Source organism: Alexandromys fortis, unplaced genomic scaffold (assembly GCF_014885135.2).
Source record: "Alexandromys fortis isolate MF-2015 unplaced genomic scaffold, M_Fortis_MF-2015_v1.1 scaffold_44, whole genome shotgun sequence".
NCBI classification, from domain to species: Eukaryota; Metazoa; Chordata; class Mammalia; order Rodentia; family Cricetidae; genus Alexandromys; species Alexandromys fortis.
The window spans coordinates 7,310,017-7,328,113 of record NW_026067921.1 but is presented as its reverse complement, the minus strand read 5'-3'; the positions used below and the strand labels follow the sequence as shown (position 1 = coordinate 7,328,113).

The following is an 18,097-nucleotide window of genomic DNA, read 5'->3' as shown; positions in this document are numbered from 1 at the left end:
TCCTGAGCTTCCCACAGATGACTTGGTCTGTGCTAGGCTATATATTGCTTTGGCAGAACATGCTGAATTCTACCTCATGGCTTGGAGAGAGAGCCTGGATTTTTGCTCTGTATTGGACATATTGTTATAATTTATAGAACACAGGCAAGATGAACTCAGGAAGCCCCCAAAATGTATAAATAAGAGAAAATAGAGGGATTTGCAAAATACAGACTCCACTTCTGTGGTGGTAAGTTATATATACATTGAAGTATGTAAATAAAAGATAGTTATTGAAATGCTAGAGGCAATATGAAAAGTTACTTTTTAAAAAGATGAATTGACGACTTGCAAATCTGTAAAACATAGTCTCTGACCTCTGAGTCCAGTAAATTTGCACATGTATCTGTGTGTGTGTACTTTTAATCCCCTGGTCTTTGCTATGGTGGCTTTATGCAAATGAGGTATCTAAAAGGTTAAAATTCTATAATGAGAATGTTTATGGTAGTCAGACTAAAGTATTTTGTCATTTATGGTTTCTGCACCGCAACCTCCACCTAAACACTGTTAAGTGATAGAAAAAGAAACCCAAGCAACACAACTCCCTGCCTAGGTGCTGACCCCTCTCTCATACTTGAATGAGTGTGATGCTATTGAAGTTCTCTCTCTCTCTCTCTCTCTCTCTCTCTCTCTCTCTCTCTCTCTCTCTCTCATTCTATCCATCTGTCTTCCTCTTTCCTTCCTTTCCTATAGAGCTATAAAAACTGCGAAACCCAACCAAGACCAGAGGGCTCTCTTGCTGCTTTCCAGGCTCTCCTGCAATACTTCTCACTGGGAACTGGGGACGGGAACCACTAATCCAGCAAATAGAAAGTACGTGGAACGTTCTGAAAGGCGTTTCTTTCCCAGGAAAGAATAGAACGACAAATAGACATTAACATTCAAAATCTACCCACTTTGCTGTCCAGGTATTATCTTTTCTTAGCAGGAATTACAAATGCATTTCATGAGTCTGTACTTGGCCATGATGGCCCAAAATGTCTCCAGAGTCTATCACAGTGCACTGAGATTAAGGGGACCATAACAAAATGATGGGGACCCAAAAAGCTATTCTTCATATTTCAGGCTTAATTGGCAAGAGTTCTGAGTTTCTCTCTGAAGCAGGTGTCGTCTTTCATGCAAATTTCGGTTTCTGCCTCCGTCTCCACCCCTATCTCTAGCTGCCCGTGGCATGTGCTTCTGTGCCTTCTCTGGTGGCCGCTCTGCTTCTGGAAAGTGCCTGTCTGAAAGAGTTCTAGTATATGACCAAAGCTCCACCCCGAAGCCACTATGCATCACAAAAGCTTGCACTTGGATAATAGAAATATCGAGCCTCAGGTGACTGAGAACACTTACTGTTGGTTGCATAATGTATGGCAGATGAGGCGTCCATGAAGAGCTCTGGACCTATGCATCAAACAGCATTCATTAGGACAAGGCAATCACAGAGGAAACCTCGTTCTTGCGGTCGGTGGCATTGCACTGTCATAGGGAGTGGAGATGGGAATTCTCTGCCCTGATTTATTTAGCAATTCCCCACCTACGTGGCTGGATGCAATGCTCACACATGCCACGATGTGTGTGTGTGTGCTCGTGCACGTGTGCAAGTACACACACATGTGTGTGCGTGTGTACATACATTTGTAAAGAGCCTAAGGACAACCTCATGTGTCATTCATAAGGTAAAATTTACCTCGTATTTTTGAGCCGGGTTCTCTCACTAGCTTGGAACTTGTCAAGTGGGCTGACTTTTCAGTGAGCCCCAAAATCTGCTTCTCTGCCTCCTTAGTTGAAATTACAAATTTGTACCACTATATCTTCTTTTTCTGTGGGTTTTGGGGATCATAAGCATTTTGCTGACTGAGCCACTTCCCCAGCCCTCTTAGTTGAACCCTGAAACCTTATTTTGTTGAAGGCTAAAGTCATAAAAAGGGCCAGAGACTATGTGAAGGTCAGGTCCCAGGGACATCCAGGGAGACACTGAGAATCAGAGGTTGACTCTTAACGCTTCTACTCCTTCCCTCAAAACCGCAGGTCTACACACTCAGACGACCCCATCTTAGAGCGAGCCAAGTAGCAAAGGGAGTGTCAGAAAGAAATAAAACAGAAAGTGCAGAGGGATATTTTAGGTTGAGTCAACTTAAACACATGTGTGATATTATTCTCTCATGATAATTGGTACTGTGGAGAAAAATGTGTATGACAGGCACCAGCTCTTCAGGAAGGTGTCGTGTGTGTCACCTGAATGAGAATTTCTTTTTTTAAAGTGGCGCAAAGTAAGAATTAATGCGGAAAAAAGCCATAATCTGCCGTTTGGGAGAATGTAATCACTTTTCTTTGGCTATTTTATTCACGTCACCTAAGTATTCCATGCTGTGGCTCAGTGGGTGGTCTTGGCTCCAGCAGAGGCCAAGATCAGAAAAAAAAAGACAACCTACACTCATGCACGTGTGTGCATGCACACACACACACACACACACACACATGCACGCACGCACATCTAAAGGAAGGACAAAACTGAAAAAACACACCTGCACACAACCTCATGAGTCCCAAGAGACAGCAATTAAGAGGTCAGCCACTCTGGAAATACCTCATCCAATTTAAACAAGCTCTACCCAGTTGGCGTGGGGATCTCTTTGCAAGAGTCTGGGTGGAAAAAAGGAAAGGTGTGCTTCTAGGGCGCCCCGTGGTTAAGGGGAGGAGCATATCAGCTTCGAGCTGATGCTCTGACAGATGGGACATCCTGGAAAATGTATGGGGTGACCGAGCCAGGGAAAGGCCACGGGATTAGTAGCAATAGAAGACATTAGCCTCCTGCTTACTCTGAAACTCTCACCCACACACATTCTGCCTGCTACAAAGAAATCCCAGGTCCGCACACTTGTGTGTTCTCAATCCTGCCCCATTCACATCTGTCCTATGTAGCATTTACAGGCGTGATCTCATGAGAGCTGGAAGAGGAGCGATGAGCAGCAGCAGGTACAGAGTAGAGTGCCGGGCACAGCTGGCAGCTAGTTCCCACGGACAAGGTAAGAAGTGGGTTTGTGGTAGGCCTGGACTATGTCAATTCACCTCCGGACTTGGAACTACTGGCTAGAACACTTAGTGTAGGACACACAGTAAATCTCCGGTGCCCCCAAATTTCCATACACGGGACCCCCAAAGTCTTATTTTTCTAGGAATAAGAAATGAGGTAAAGAGCAGGAAGAAGAAACATGTTTTACAACTGGGATGATCTTCCCTATTGGGATGTCCCATCTAACAGGGCAACTGTGACCAAAGAGAGAGAGAGAGAGAGAGAGAGAGAGAGAGAGAGAGAGAGAGAGAGAGAGAGAGAGAGGGCAATGGCACGCCACCCTGGAGTAGGGATCCCTACAAAGGAGCTGTTAAAGAAGACCCAGTGAGGAATGTGAGCAACGAAAACAGCAGACGGCAGGCAGCATCATTTCCCAGCATGGAAGGAGCTGCACTGACAGAGGCTGGAAGAGCGCGAAGCATGTGAGATTTGATTATTCAGTGAACAGATGCAAATTAACCCCGGGAAGCCAGGAAGCCTACACTAATCACATGAACATTATCGTATTAAGGGATGACTACTATGTGGCCCACACATTTTTCTTTTAATTCTCCCGTGCACTTTTGGGCTCTCGGGAGCACACGACTACATAGGACCAATCTCGCATGAGGTGCAGGTGAGCAGACGTACCTGGTATGTGGAGACGGGGGAGGCAGCAATGAATGGCGTGATGGATGTCTGTGGGATCATGCGGTTGGTTGCGAGACTGTACGGTGAAGAATAAAATCTGCGAACAGAAAACAACAAAAAAGAATTCATGAAGGAAGCTGCTGCATGTCTCGCTATAGTCCAGCTCTACTGCGTACGCCAGGGAAGGAGAGCCCCCACTCTTCTTCCAGAAGGTTTACAATATCTGGTTCCTCAAATTAGCTAAACACAGGGACAATTTCAATCATCCTATAAGATCAACTGCGAACACAGCTGTCTTGGTAATAAAAGGCAGAGAGAAGTATCAAGCCTTACACAAGGTGGTGGTGTCCAAGAGTCCTCTCAAAGACTAGTGGATAGAGAAGGTGCCAGGCTTTGTAAGGGTGGCTGGTGACTGACCACAACAATTGCATCTGTTCAGGAAATAAGATTTCACTCCTAGAAGGTTCTAGATATGTTGTGCTAGTGTCCATATTTCCTGCAGAGAATATTTTTTCCATGGAAAGAGAAGAAAGAGGATGACTTGCTTCTGGATTGAAAGAAGAACTTTCTGGATTCCATCAAGGAAGTAGTATAGATAACAGGATCATGGGACATGCTCCAGAAAAGTATGATGAACAATTAATTTTCTTGACATTCTAGAAGCCTCTCTAAACAATTGTGAAATGATACTGGGCGAGAATAGGAACTAATGAATCCGAGGAATAACCTGCTAGAGACTGACTACAGAGAAATCAGAGAAATTCCTGGACACAGAAACCATTGGGATACTTATCAACCGGTGGGATAGGTCTTAGCATCCACATCCACCAGGTGTCTAAGTGTTCAGTAGGATTTTAAGCCCTATTTCCTCCCACATAGCTCCATGTATGTGAAAGACCAAAGCCGCCACCCACAGAAACCGAGGTCACATGATTGCACTCCTGTTCCTATTGATTGGGAAAAATCAAGGATAAAGCAGTGACTGTTTCCTTTGCTAAATGCATAACAAAAGTTAATCAATCACGATGCTCATTCTCCGGTTAGCAGGAGGAAGCCTTAATTAACCCTTCAGGTTCTCCAGCACTTTGAAGACAGAGTCACACGAGTTTCCCTAATAGGAAGCATTTCCTGATACACTTGGAGGATACAGAAAAATCAAGATCCACCTTTGCCAATTGAAAACCCTATGCTCTAGATTACTTATAATATCTAAGACAAAGCACCAATCCTCTAAGTACTTAGAGCACATTGTCTGGAGGGTAGGGGCAAGAACAAGATATGTGTATGGACAGGCACAATATTTTCAAATACTTTTTATTTTAGTTGGTGGAATCCATGAATGTGAAATTTGTGAATGAGGAGGGATGGCTGTAACCAGTGGGAACATCAAAGCAGTTGGGGCTCAAGGGAGTTAAGTTACATTAAAGATGCGAAACACTGCAAAGTGCACCATCCTGTTTATATCACAATGCGGGAAAGGCAGAATCATAGAGGCAGAGCTAGGTCAGCAGTTGGTATAGTCTAGTTCTGACAGAAGGAGCTGATTCTAGAGGACAGGGAGGCGACTTAGGAGGAGGTGCAGCTCTTCAATACCCTGGCTTCTGTGGGTTCAAACGGTGTGCGCTTGACACAATCATAGAGTTATACCCCAACGAGAAAACATGCTATTAAACTATATATATATATATATAACTATAATATATATTAAACTATATATATATATATTCAAAATTCTACCAAATTGTCCTTGCTTTGGAGGGAGGATTGCTTTTGGAAAGGGGTCTCATGTCACTTAAAGCTGGCCATTAACTTATTAAGTAACTGAAGCTGGTCTTGAACTCCTGATCCTCCTGTTTCAGCTGACAGAGTGCTGGAATTAAAGATATATACCATCATGCCATGCAGGAAACACTGTTTTTGAGACAGCATCTCACAATGAACAACAGACTGGCTTTGAACTCACAGAGACTGGCCTTCCTCTGCCTGGCTTCTAAACTGTCTTTTATGAAGTTGATTGCTTCATATAAGACAACTGTCTTTGTCCTTTTTATTTTGATTTCTGTGTATGCGTGTTTGTCTGCTCATCTGTCTGTGCACTGTCAAGTGCAGGTGTCCACAGAGGCCAGAAGAGGCCATAGGAAGCTTTGCAGCTGGAGTTACAGGTGGTTTTCAGCCATGTGACCTAGGTGCTGAGACCCAAACCCAGGCCCTGTGAAAGAGCAGTTTGTGTTCTTAGCCACAGTGCCATCTCTCGGGTCTCTATTTTCCTCTTTAACATGTTTCCTGAGCCATTACTGTGTGTACCCATGACAGACGGGACTCCAGAACATCACACAATAAATACTCCTTTACTTCGTCCCTCACAGTGTGTCTCACCTTTGCGCTCATCCGCCGACCAGCCTTCAAGGGAGCAGAATTCAGTCACTGGCTTGACAATTAGGCTACTGCCAACCTCTCTGCTCCCATACCAGAGATTCCGGAACTTTCCCCCCCCCCCCCCCGCCCCCATGATCCTATTCTTCCCAATCCTCTGAGCAGTACAATGGGAAATCTATCTCCACAGATGGCTTCCAGCTTCTGGGGCCCCTCTCTTGCCCTCTCAACTGTCATGGCTTCAGGCACTTATTGCTAACGAAGCAACTGCCATCTCTGGCCCCATTTTTAAAAAATCCCTCTCCTTTATTACTTTCCTTTGCTCTATAACTGAAGCTGTGAGAAGTTTCTCAAAAAATATCTCTGCTATGAATTGAATGTGTCTCCCACCTCTGCGGTTCATACACTGGAATCTGGACTTCTGGAGGGGCTGCATTAGAAGATAGGCCTCCGAAGAAGCAATTAAAGTAAAACAGAATAACAAGGGTGGGTCCTTGGCTAGATAGAATTTGTAATTTCAATTAAAAACACATACCTAAGAGCCCATTCTTCCACCCCACCCCCACACAGGAGGAAGAATCACCTAGCAGATAGGATGGAAGCACCCAGAAAGCCAGGAAGGGGGCACCTTCACAGAAAGCAAATTATGTCCTTGATTTTGAACTTCAAGTCTTTGGCATTTGTGAGGAGATCAATTGCAGTTTAGACAATGACTTCCATATGGAAGCCCCAGTTGGAAAATACAGCATATTTCTTAATTTTCTGAGATTCTGGAACTTTCTCCTCCCCATGATCCTGTTGTTCCCAATCCCACTGAGCAGTATAGTGTGAAATTTATCTGCACAGATGGTTATATCTCTCCTTAAAATGTTAGTTCAATGTGGATTCAGGTAAACATGGCCTTGCTGCCTAGGAGGGAGTCTGAGGAACTGGAGTATCGTAGTGACTGTTTATTGACTGACTGAATGAACGCAAAGTCAATGCTAGAATTCAGACCATGGAAGATGGGTCTGTGAAGTAGACAGAAAGCCAGAAACGAGATGCCAGAGAGGGGAAATCCCACACCACATCTTGGTAAATGATCAAGGGAAATTAAGTACTGTCTGCTTTTGAAGAATGAAGGGCATTCATAAATAGATATAGCAACCCCTTTCTGTGAAAAATGCAGTTAGCGTTTAATAATCCCTTTTGGGTCTTTGACAAATTTTGTTTATGAGGCAGTGGGCAGAGAGACTTTGCCTAGGCTGCTAAGGACAAGCCAAGTACCCAGGGCCACTCAACAAAGTATCTGTCCCGTGCCCCATACAGTGATGTAACCTTTGGCACAAGCTCCTAAATTGACAGATAAAACGTGATAAATTTTAGTAAGAACGGTCTATTTTGTAAAATGTTCCAATCGGCGTATTAAAAATGAAAGCAATAAAAATTGGATTGACAGCGTTTGCAAAGAAATCCTGTGGGGAACGCAGAAATGGAAATACAAAGAAACCAACCAAGTAAATGTACACTCACAAGAGGAACCCGTGGGGGCAATTTTCGTGTGTTTTCTTTCTATCTTCTCTAATCCCATCCGTCAAACAAGAGCGACATTTCACACTGCGCAGCGTGTTCTGACACTGCCATTCAAGTTGGAGTCACTCAGAACCGACAGCACGCTGGGAAGGGTGGACAGGGCACCGTATCTCCTAAATCTGTGATCCTGATGTTTCTGCTCTGTTTTTCAAATCCAACGAGGAGCCACATGAATCTTCTGAAACCCCCAGGTTGGGGCATTCCAGGAGAGGCTAGTGTGGTAGCTGGGGCTTAGGAGGGCTGGACCCAAGGGAGAAACACTGACTCTAAATGAAGGACCGCAGTGTGTTTGGGACCCTGACACATGTCCACACCATGCTTTTCAAACACTGTCTGCCTGAGGAGATAGCTCAGCAAAGGGTAAACAGGAGACTTGGGTTTGTTGCCTAGAATGCACTTAAGGAGGGTCAGTTGTGGTAGCATGCCCTTGTAACCCCAGCACTGGGGAAGTGGAGAGAAGAAGAGGGTGGCTAAACCTCACTCAACAGCCAACCTCGTCTACTTGTGGTGAGATTCTGGAAAGTGAGAAACCCTGTCTTCTCAAAAGTTATGCTAAGTGTCTCCTGGGGATTGAGATCTAAGGTTAAATTCTGGCCTAAACATGAATGTACATGCACACAGACACACATTATATATACATACACACATGCATATATCATACCACATAGAAACATATCCTATATATACTCACACATGCATGCATGCGAGTAAAAGCACACACATGCATCATATACACACATACACATATGCACACAATACATCATACCACATAGTGATGTCATATACATACACTCACACATGCATGCATGTGAGTGCAAACACACATGTATATGCAATTCCAAACACACTTGCACCTGCACACACATGTATATACAAAACACAGAAACAAAGCCCTTACCTTTTACCTAGATATACATTTAGCCAAATCCAAATAAATGCTTCAAGTGGAAGTGTTATATAATGGGGAGCAGCTAATAGAAAATCAACCTAACTTGCAGTCACCGTAACAAAGTAAGAGGCGCTCTATGCATGTGCCTTAGTGGTTTTTATCTGATAATGCATGTCATGATTGGTGAAAGATGTCACAAGACCATGAGAATGCATGACCAGGCAAATGGCTCAACCAAAAATAGTTTACTCTCTTAAGAGATTTTTTTTAATGTTTAGTGATTTTCAGATTTATTGTTTATTTCATGTGTATGATTGTCTACCTACATCAATGTGTACAGAGACTGAGAAGCCAGAAGAGGGTGCCAGATCCCTTGTAACTGGAGTTACAGATGGTTATGAGCAGGCATGTAGGTGCTGGGCATCTGAATTTAGGTCCTCTAGAAGAGCATATAGGGCTCTTGGCCATTGAGCCATCCTCACTCCAGAGCCATACATACATGCTTGCATACATGCATGCATATACACACATATACATATATGTGTGCGCGCACACACACACATATATGATTTGTATTGCATGAAAGCCTTCTTTATATATTTAACTGGACAGTTCTAAGCTTGAAGTAGTTCTTTCTTCCTTTGACAAAGTCTGGAAACAACCGGATGCTACTGACATCCAGAAAGTTCTGGGATCTTACAATCATTCTGCAATGCACAGGGGAAAAAAATCTACCCACAACTTATCTAGATTGACATGCTAATAGTGCTGACATTAAGAACCTTGCCTGGGGTGGGCATATGGATGAGGCTTCACAGGAACTAAACATCAAATGATGATGGGCTAAGAGCAAACTAATACATAGCACTCTAAGCTGCCCATAGAAAGTCTATCTTCATGTACGGCATGCACTCAGGTACTTGACTTGCGAGTGGAGATCAGAGGACAGTCACAGATGTTGGTCCTCATTTCCCACTTTGCTTTTGAGACAAGGTCTCTCATTTCGCTGCTGTCTACACCAGGCTAGCCCATCCCTGAACCTTAGGAATTCTCTTGTTTCTACTTCCCATCTTCCTGTAGGAGTGTGAGATTACACACGCACACTGTAGCATCACTCCTGTGCTGCAGGCGCTTTGCCCACTGAGCCATCTCCCCAGCCCCTGCTCCATGTGAACTCTTAAGAAATGCAAAGAGTTCCTGAGGTTTCTGCCTGAAAGGCAGGAAAGGCAAGCATGCTTCCTAAGCCCAGGAAAATGAGGGTGTGGGGTCACTAATGGAGTATCAGTTTGCCTAAGGAAAGACCACCTCAGGGGGATTCTCAGCCAGCAGTAATACAGTAAATCTCATTTCACTCACAATAAAAATAACACGGACATATCAATAACCTCAGGGTGGAATGTTTTTACCATAAAGAAAACATACAAAATCCTATTTGCCCACCAAAATAAACAGTAAGAGCTTGTGTTTCATGTCCACAGGCAATATTGTTAGAGCTGGATCCATGCATACGATCCACGGGGTAATACAACAGCCTGAGATTAATAAGTTCTTGGTCATTTTTACTGGAATACCAACATAGCTTTTTCATTCGTTTCTTTCTTAGAGAAATAAGATAGGCTTCCGTATCACTTAATATCAAATGCCTAAACCAGCTGGCAAAGAATGACCCAGGAGACATTCCCTTTCTCACCTCCCACAAGAACACACCCCAGTCAATTCCCCTGCGAGGCTTTATGCAGCGTATTGTGGGGGAGGAGGCACGGGAAAGATGTGCTCTGGAATGTGGGAAGGCTTATTTCTCATCAACCGCACTCATATGAGAAAGTGATGAGATTTCATAGCGGGCTTCTACGCGAGAGAAACCTATGGCTGATGGTAATAGAAAATTCCAGTAGAGTCCGGCTGCAAGAGTAGAGAAGAACAGACATTTTTATTTTGCCAAAGCTGATCTATGGTAAAAATGAAGTTATTCAGGTTTTCTTTTGGGGTCACAACTTTGACACTAACTTCCAACTCTTATGTAAAACTGATATTCGACTGATTTCGGTTGGCAACTTGGCTGGATTCAGACAGAAGGAATTGGCACTTCCCAGTCACTATATGCCAACAGCAAGTCTTACTATGGCAGAGTTACACTGATTAACATATAAGCTAAACAAAGTCTCCATTCTAGTTTCACAGCACAGTATTAAAAGGGCAGTTATGGGACTCTGCTCATTTGATTATTTTATTAATTGGTAATACATCTGAGATCATACCCATTCCTCAACTCTTATGTTCCAACTTTTCCCAACCCTCCAGCAACTCCCCATCTCTTCTTCATACTCTTCACTGTTTTTATTTTTACAGCATATTGAGAAGTACCAGTGTTGCTGGTATGTGCCTGCACATAGGGCCACTCAGTGGTACGTGGGCAGCCCACCAGGGACTATGCCTTTGAAGGAAACCACACCCTCCTCCAGCAATCCTCAGCTAGGGATGGGGCCTCGTTAGCCCTTCCTTGTCCATGCTAGACAAGGCTTGATCCTGTGCACCAGATCCCATGGTTCTGTGCGGGCACCCACAGCTGTTGTGAGGTCAAGAACATAACAGCCCTGCCATGTGCAGACTACTCTGCTGCTCACAGTTTTAGCTACTGGTGTGGTTTGAACTTGGAATTTGCACGCCGTGCCAGACCTATGGAGGTAAACATTCATTCTTCCAGCTGATGTTCGTGTTTTGAGAGGTGGATTCCGAATCCAGAAAGTGGTTTCAGGAAATAGTCCATTTCTACTTCCAGGCTGTTCCTTGCTTCCTGGTATGACCAGATGTAACCAGGCACCGGCAATCTCCTGCCACCATAGCCAACAGCTGAGCTGATCACCTACCTCTCTCCCACTGCCATGCCTTCCCTATCATAATGGACTGTCCCCTCAAACCATGAGCCAAACAGAATCATCCCCCTCAAGCTGCTTCTTTGTAGGAATTTGGTCCCAGCAATGAGGACACTAGAAACCAGGACAATATTATACTCAGTGTATAGTTATTAGATATCAGAGGATCATCAAAAACATCATTACTACAGTGTGGAGGCCTCAGCAAGAGAACAGCTCAGTCTGGAGCATCGCAGAGTTCTCAGTCTCTCCTCAGAATACAAGTGCCTCTCCTGTAGGAGCCAACGAAGTCAATTTTCATCTTTGAAAAAGTAAATATGTAATCTGGTAAATGGTAAAACTTAAATTCACCCTCCTCACTTATTTCCTAAAACACCGTGAATCTTCCTGAGAATAAATTCCACCTTTTGTGTACTATTCTTTAATATTTTGTATATATAAAAGTGAAGACTGGCTGAAGAAATGTCTGAGCTGTTAAGAATGTTTGGTGTTCCTGCAGAGGTCCTGAGCTGAGTTTCCTGCGCCACTTCTAGAGGCTCACAACCCTGCAACTCCAGCTCCTGAGCATCAACCTTCTCTTCCAGACTCAGAGGGCACTGCACTTATGTGTGCATGCGCACATATACACACTCAAATGTGCAAACACAGGAAGCTGCACACAGTTACTCATATACACACACTCACTCATACACACACACACACTCACACAATGGAATAGATTAGACTATATAATATAGTGTTATTTACAAGAAGAAAGGCATTTTATATGCCTGACTGGAATTGAAGAAATATGAAGATTGTAGCAAAATAATCTTATTCTTTGCCTTCTTCAGATAGATTATTTTTAAGAGTTTTGCTTATCTTTGGTTTATTGCCTTCTTTGGTAACTCCCTAATAATAACCCACTAGTAGGACAGCCATTTTTATATATGTATAATGTCAAAATAACTTTGTTATTTTGTGTAAATATGTGTATGTGTGCCTGCTTGTGCTGTGTGTATGTATGTGTGTGTGTGTGTGTGAGTGACTGTGTGCATGTGTGAGCATGAGTGCGCGTGCATGTGAGTGTGTTTGAATGATGAATATGTATTGCCTACCTGTGTATATGTGTATGTATGTGAGGATGTATGGGAGTCCCTATGTGAGTGTGTGCAAGTGTGTGTAGGTCAGAAGACTAATGTCAGGAGTTGGTTACCAGCTTTCATCTTATTGAGAAAGGGTCTTTCTTCTTGAGTCTGCTGTAATACTGAATACTCCCGGCTAGCTGCCCACGGTCTTTGAGCTTTTTCTTTCATCTCCACTTCCATCTCTCTGTAGAAGTGCTGGGTTTGCAGAAGCACAATACTGCATCTGGCTTTGTACATGCTCCCAACTTTTTATTTCTGTTCCGGGGATTGAAATGAGATCATCAGACTCAGGTCATCAGGCTTGCACAGAGAGTGTTTGACCCTGTGAGCCATCTCTTAGTCCCCTGAATTCATTCTTAACTCAAGACATGAGAAACACATGGACAGTCTGTCTTCCTAGTTATAAAGCAGGACAATACTTAATAATACCTAAGAAGCAGCAGCCACAAATGACAGAGCCCACAACTGGCTGTGAACTTGGATTCCGACTATAAAGGCTTGAGTTTCAGAAGAAAGAAACATGGATGAGACCCAGTAGAAGGGAGGGACAGTGTGGAAACACCAAACTCAGAGAGACAGAAAAGATCAAAACATCTGTGAGAGGAGGGGTTCAGCGAAGGTTCTGGACTGATGGAGTAGGTGAAGATCTTTTCCCATGCTGTAGGCTGCTGTTTTGTTTTATTGACAGTGTCCTTTGCTTTACAGAAACTTTTCAGTTTCAGGAGGTCCCATTCATTAATTGTTTCTCTCAGTGTCTGTGCTGCTGGGGTTATATTTAGGAAGTGGTTCCTGTACCAATGAGTACAAGTGTACTTTCCACTTTCTCTTTATGAGGTTCAGTGTGGTTGACTTTATGTTGAGGTTTTTGATCCCTATGGACTTGAGTTTTGTGGATGGCGATAGATACAGATCTATTTTCATTATTCTACATGTTGAAATCCAGTTATGCCAGCACCATTTGTTAAATATGCTTTCTTTTTTCCATTTGATATTTTCTGCTTCCTTGTCAAAAATCAGGTATGTGGATTAATATCTGGGTCTTTGATTCAGTTCCCATGGTCCTCCTGTCTGGTTTTATACCAATACCAGGCTGTTTTCAGTACTGTAGCTCTATAGTAGAATTTGAAGTCAGAGATTGTGATGCCTCCAGATGTTCTTTTATTGTTCAGGATTGTTTTGGCTATCCTGGGTTTTTTGCTTTTCCATATGAAGTTGAGTACTATTCTTTTGAGGTCTGTGAAAGAATTTTGCCGGGATTTTGATGGGCATTGCATTGAATCTGTAGATTGTTTTTGGTAAGATTGACATTTTTACTATGTCAATTTTCCCTACCCAAGAGCATATGATATCCTTCCATTTTATGGTGTCTTCTTCAATTTCTTTCTTCAAAGATTTAAAGTTCTTGTCATACAAGTCTTCCACTTGTTTGTTTAGAGTTACTCTGAGATATTTTATGCTATTTGTGGCTATTGTGAAGGGTGGTGTTTCTCTGATTTCTTTCTCAACCATTTTTTCATCTGTGTGGAGGAGGGCTACTGATTTTTGTATCCCGCTACATTACTGAAAGTGTTTATTTTTTTTTCTTGGTAGAATTTTGGGGATCGCTTATGTAAAAATATCATATCATCAGCAAACAGTGAGAGTTTAACTTCTTTTCTGATTTGTATCCCCTTGATCTCCTTTTGTTGTCTTATTGCTCTAGCGAGGACTTCAGGAACTATATTGAATAGATTTGGAGAGAGTGGACAACCTTGTCTTATTCCTGATTTCAGTGGAATCACTGGGAATTTCTCTCCATTTAGTTTGATGTTGGCTGCTGTATATTGCCTTTATTATGTTTAGGTATGTTCCTTGTATCCCTGCTCTCTCCAAGACCTTTATCATGAAGGGATGTTGCTTTTTCGGCATCTAATGAGATGGTCATGTGGTTTTTATTGTTCAGATTGTTTATATGGTGGATTACCATATTTGTGGCTCTTGTGAAGGGTGTCTGTTTCTCAGCCCATTAAGGTTCTAATCTGTCTCTATCAGTACAATGGAGAGCAGTAGAAGAGAAAGGAAAGTTCGGACCTGGCTTTTCAGCACACTACCAGTTCTCAGAGGGGGACCCACAGGGAATTGCGAGACAGACAGTTCCTTTGGATTGTCCGATCCTGTTTTCCTCTTTCGTTTACAAAGAAACTCCCTAGAAGAAGCTCTTACATTTTTTTATAACTAGACTACTTTGATATTTATTTTGTTTATGTATGTATATGTTGAGTGCGGATGCACACATGTGTGGAAGTTAGCTTGCTTGAGCGTGTCCATGTGTTTGACAGTCAGAGATTCACCTCAAGTGTCATTTCTCAGGACACTATCCACCTTACTTTTTAGAACAGGTGTGAAAGTCGCCACCATGCATGCTTGTCTGTCTCTACTCCCACAGCACTAAGGTTATAGTTACATGCCACTATGCCCAGTTTTTCCTTAATTTTGGTTTTGATACTTGAACTAAGGTCTTTATGCTAACATGGCAAACATTTTACTGACTGAGCTTTTCCCTAGCCTTAGGCGAATTTAATCTTTCTTCAGTGATTTCTCCCACTTACTAGATCTTCCTGCTTCAAGGACTTCTTCATTATTTACGCATTCCATAATGAGAAACCAAATCTAAAATATTTAAATTTGCTCCAGCACAACTTTCTGTGCCTGCACAGTTTCTCCATGAGAAACTTCTACTTTTGTAAAGTGGTTGGCAGTCATCTCTGCGGACTGCTCTGCTCAGCAACCCAGATTCTCAGAAAGAATCTCCCTGACACCTGTTGTTAATGAGCTAAGTTAGTGGCCCCCAAATATCATGTCGAATCTGACTGTAGCTGCCTACCTTCTTCCCCTTCCTTCCTTCCTTCCTTCCTTCCTTCCTTCCTTCCTTCCTTCCTTCCTTCCTCCTTCCTTTGTTCTCCTCCTGTTCTTCCCTTCTTTTCAGTTTTTCAAGACAGGGTTTCTCTGTATAGCCCTGGCTGTATTGGAACTTGCTTTGTAGACCAGGCTGGCATTTATCTCAGAGATCTTCCTTCCTCTACCTCCTGTGTTCTGGGATTAAAGGCGTGTGCCACTATGCCTGGCAGTGCTGGCTTTCTTCTCCTAGGTGGACTTTTGAGGAGGTGTCATGCTCTCTTAAACTTGCTGTTTGATTCTTATCCCCACCTCTGACAGACCCAATGGTTTATTATTTAAAAATGGGAACGCATTCCTCAACCAGTACAGCATTAGTGTATGAAACATTTCACTTTTGCTGACAGGGATAAGCTCTGGACCATATTCTCAAATCAAAGCACCCTACAATAACTTTGCAAACAACTGAGCAAGAGGGAAAGTCAGAGAGAACATACTATTTTGAAATTAGTCTTAATACCCTCTTGGGATAATGACCCTGTCATCATGTGGATGACACCTATAATTTTGAAGCTATATATTTAACAGTTTCTGAGTAAGCTGGTACACCATCTACATTTCACTCCTATGTGGCCCAGCAAAAATATTTATTGATCTGAACAGCAATAACCACAACTGTGATTAAACTACTAATATACAATTAACTATAAAATAACAATATTCTTTCTATTTCTAACAGTATGTACTCCATAATCAAAAAACCAGACAGGTCAAGGTCATGATCCTTACCCTAATCCTGGGATGAAAACAGACAGTTACCAATACTCTGGGCCAACAGCAAATCAGCCAAAGCCAATCAAAGGAACCAACCAAATTACAGGACAGTTTCAGAGACGCCACACCACGTGGTTTACAGCCTTGGATTTGGGAGGCAGAATTTTGAAGCTAAATAAGAGGCTACACATTTCCAGACACAGATTAAAATGAATAGAGAAGACACAATGAACTGAAGAAGTGAAACCATGACCCCAACTCCACTGCAAAAATGACATTAGGCAACACTTAACGTAGACCTCCGTGGAGACAGCTGGGCAACACAGGTCCCGGAGGCACAGGTGACTCTCGCAGCCCTACGCTACTGATGCTCCCTTCACACCTGAGTTCCCCTCCTATCAGTTTTGCGGTGCAAGAAGACTGGAGGAGACGAGCTAAGAGAAATTCTTAGAGCTGTGGAAACAGCCATCATAAGCACTTGCAAGAAGAATGAGCCAAATGGTAGGACGTGTTTGGCTTATGAACTGTATGCAAAAGGAAACCATATCTGGGCATTTTTCTTGGTAGAGATTCAGGACTCAGAGACTAATTAAAAAAAAAAAACAGAGAAAATGGGGTCTACTTACCCATTCTGTATGGCAGCTGTGGGATCATAGGTCAAAGCCATGCCAGCCTGCAGAGAAAGGGGAAAGAACAGAAAAAAAAGATGTTTTTATTACAGAGCCAAAACATTCAGCTGTTTTTCTTTGAGAATTTTAGGCCATGTGGCTAATGAGAGGCAGTCTTAATCTGTTTTAAGCATAAGGTCACCTTCAAAAACCAAAAATATTACATCTCTATTATCAGCAGTCATTTCAGGGGGGCAGATAAACTTCATTGTGGCCACTCCACAGTCTTCTTTGTCCCTTTCTCCACCACCAACTTTGATCTTCATGACAACTCTGAAGTAGGCAGAAACAATCTTTTCTCTGCTCCATCCTTGAAGACAGTGATGCTTGTTGAAGTCAGTGGCTCGCCCAAGGTCACAAACCTGTGGTTAGCACTGGGCTAAAGGCTACCGGCAAAATAAAAGTAGAGGAAGGCACAATTGTGTGACTGTTCATGAATGTGTAATTCTGTCCTCCAGAAGGGAAATTTACCAAGCACCCCAAGCTATCAGAAGGCACATAGGGGTACATTCTGTATGATGGACACCCTAATCTCCCCAACTTACGCTGCTACATGGAAATCAGAGACAACGTGCCTATGGGCCACTATCAATTACCTGGTACAGCACTCACCCTCCATCTGACTCAGAACCCTGTCACACAGCTGTTCCTCTTTGTCATTAGAAATTCTCCCACTCTGTCACTTAGTCAAAAAGACAGTCTATCTCAGCATCTTAGTATCTCTCTTGAACCCCGAAACCTGACCCCTTACACCCACACCTTCTGATGAGGGATCCCCACAGCTCTGCTGTTATAAGATTGGCTTCGGGATCCAGTGAATTCGGGGTACCATCGCTATCTCTCAGGGTGTGTGGACAAACAACCTTGGGTGTAGACAGACAACTTAAGGTGTCACAGGGCCCTCTGTGTAGTTAGCACTTGGAAACAAAATATAGAGAGAAATTTAAGAAGCTCAGGTTATCTGTGCGGCGATATTTTTGTTTGTATTTTAAAATTACTAACTGAATCCTACCAGTGTGAATTTTCTCTCTCTGACAGCCTGCCATACTTGTAAAATTTGTAATCACTGGGGAAACTGGGTATATATAAGAACCCACGCAAAGTTTTTATATTGTCCCCTAAATCCTAAATTAAAATAAAGAGATAGGAAATATAAGTGAATGAGCTTCTAGGACTTCTCCAGGTAGAAGAAAAAAAAGCATTTATAATAAATTAAGAAA

General features: G+C 42.8%; 1 protein-coding gene across 17 annotated transcripts in view; it reads right to left on the bottom strand.

Annotated features, from left to right (window-relative positions):
- The window catches only part of Rbms3 (RNA binding motif single stranded interacting protein 3), a 1,002,574-nt gene that overhangs the window by 101,239 nt on the left and 883,238 nt on the right, over positions 1-18,097 (bottom strand). For 13 of the 17 annotated variants that reach the window (XM_050141447.1, XM_050141449.1, XM_050141450.1 and 10 more), the window contains 3 exons: positions 16,836-16,882; positions 3,728-3,824; positions 1,375-1,425 (listed from right to left, as the gene is read on the bottom strand). In XM_050141447.1, coding sequence (XP_049997404.1) covers positions 1,375-1,425; positions 3,728-3,824; positions 16,836-16,882 — 195 coding nt within the window. The remainder of the gene's footprint in view (positions 1-1,374; positions 1,426-3,727; positions 3,825-16,835; positions 16,883-18,097) is intronic. The other 4 variants (XM_050141453.1, XM_050141460.1, XM_050141463.1 and 1 more) reach the window with 1 other exon arrangement.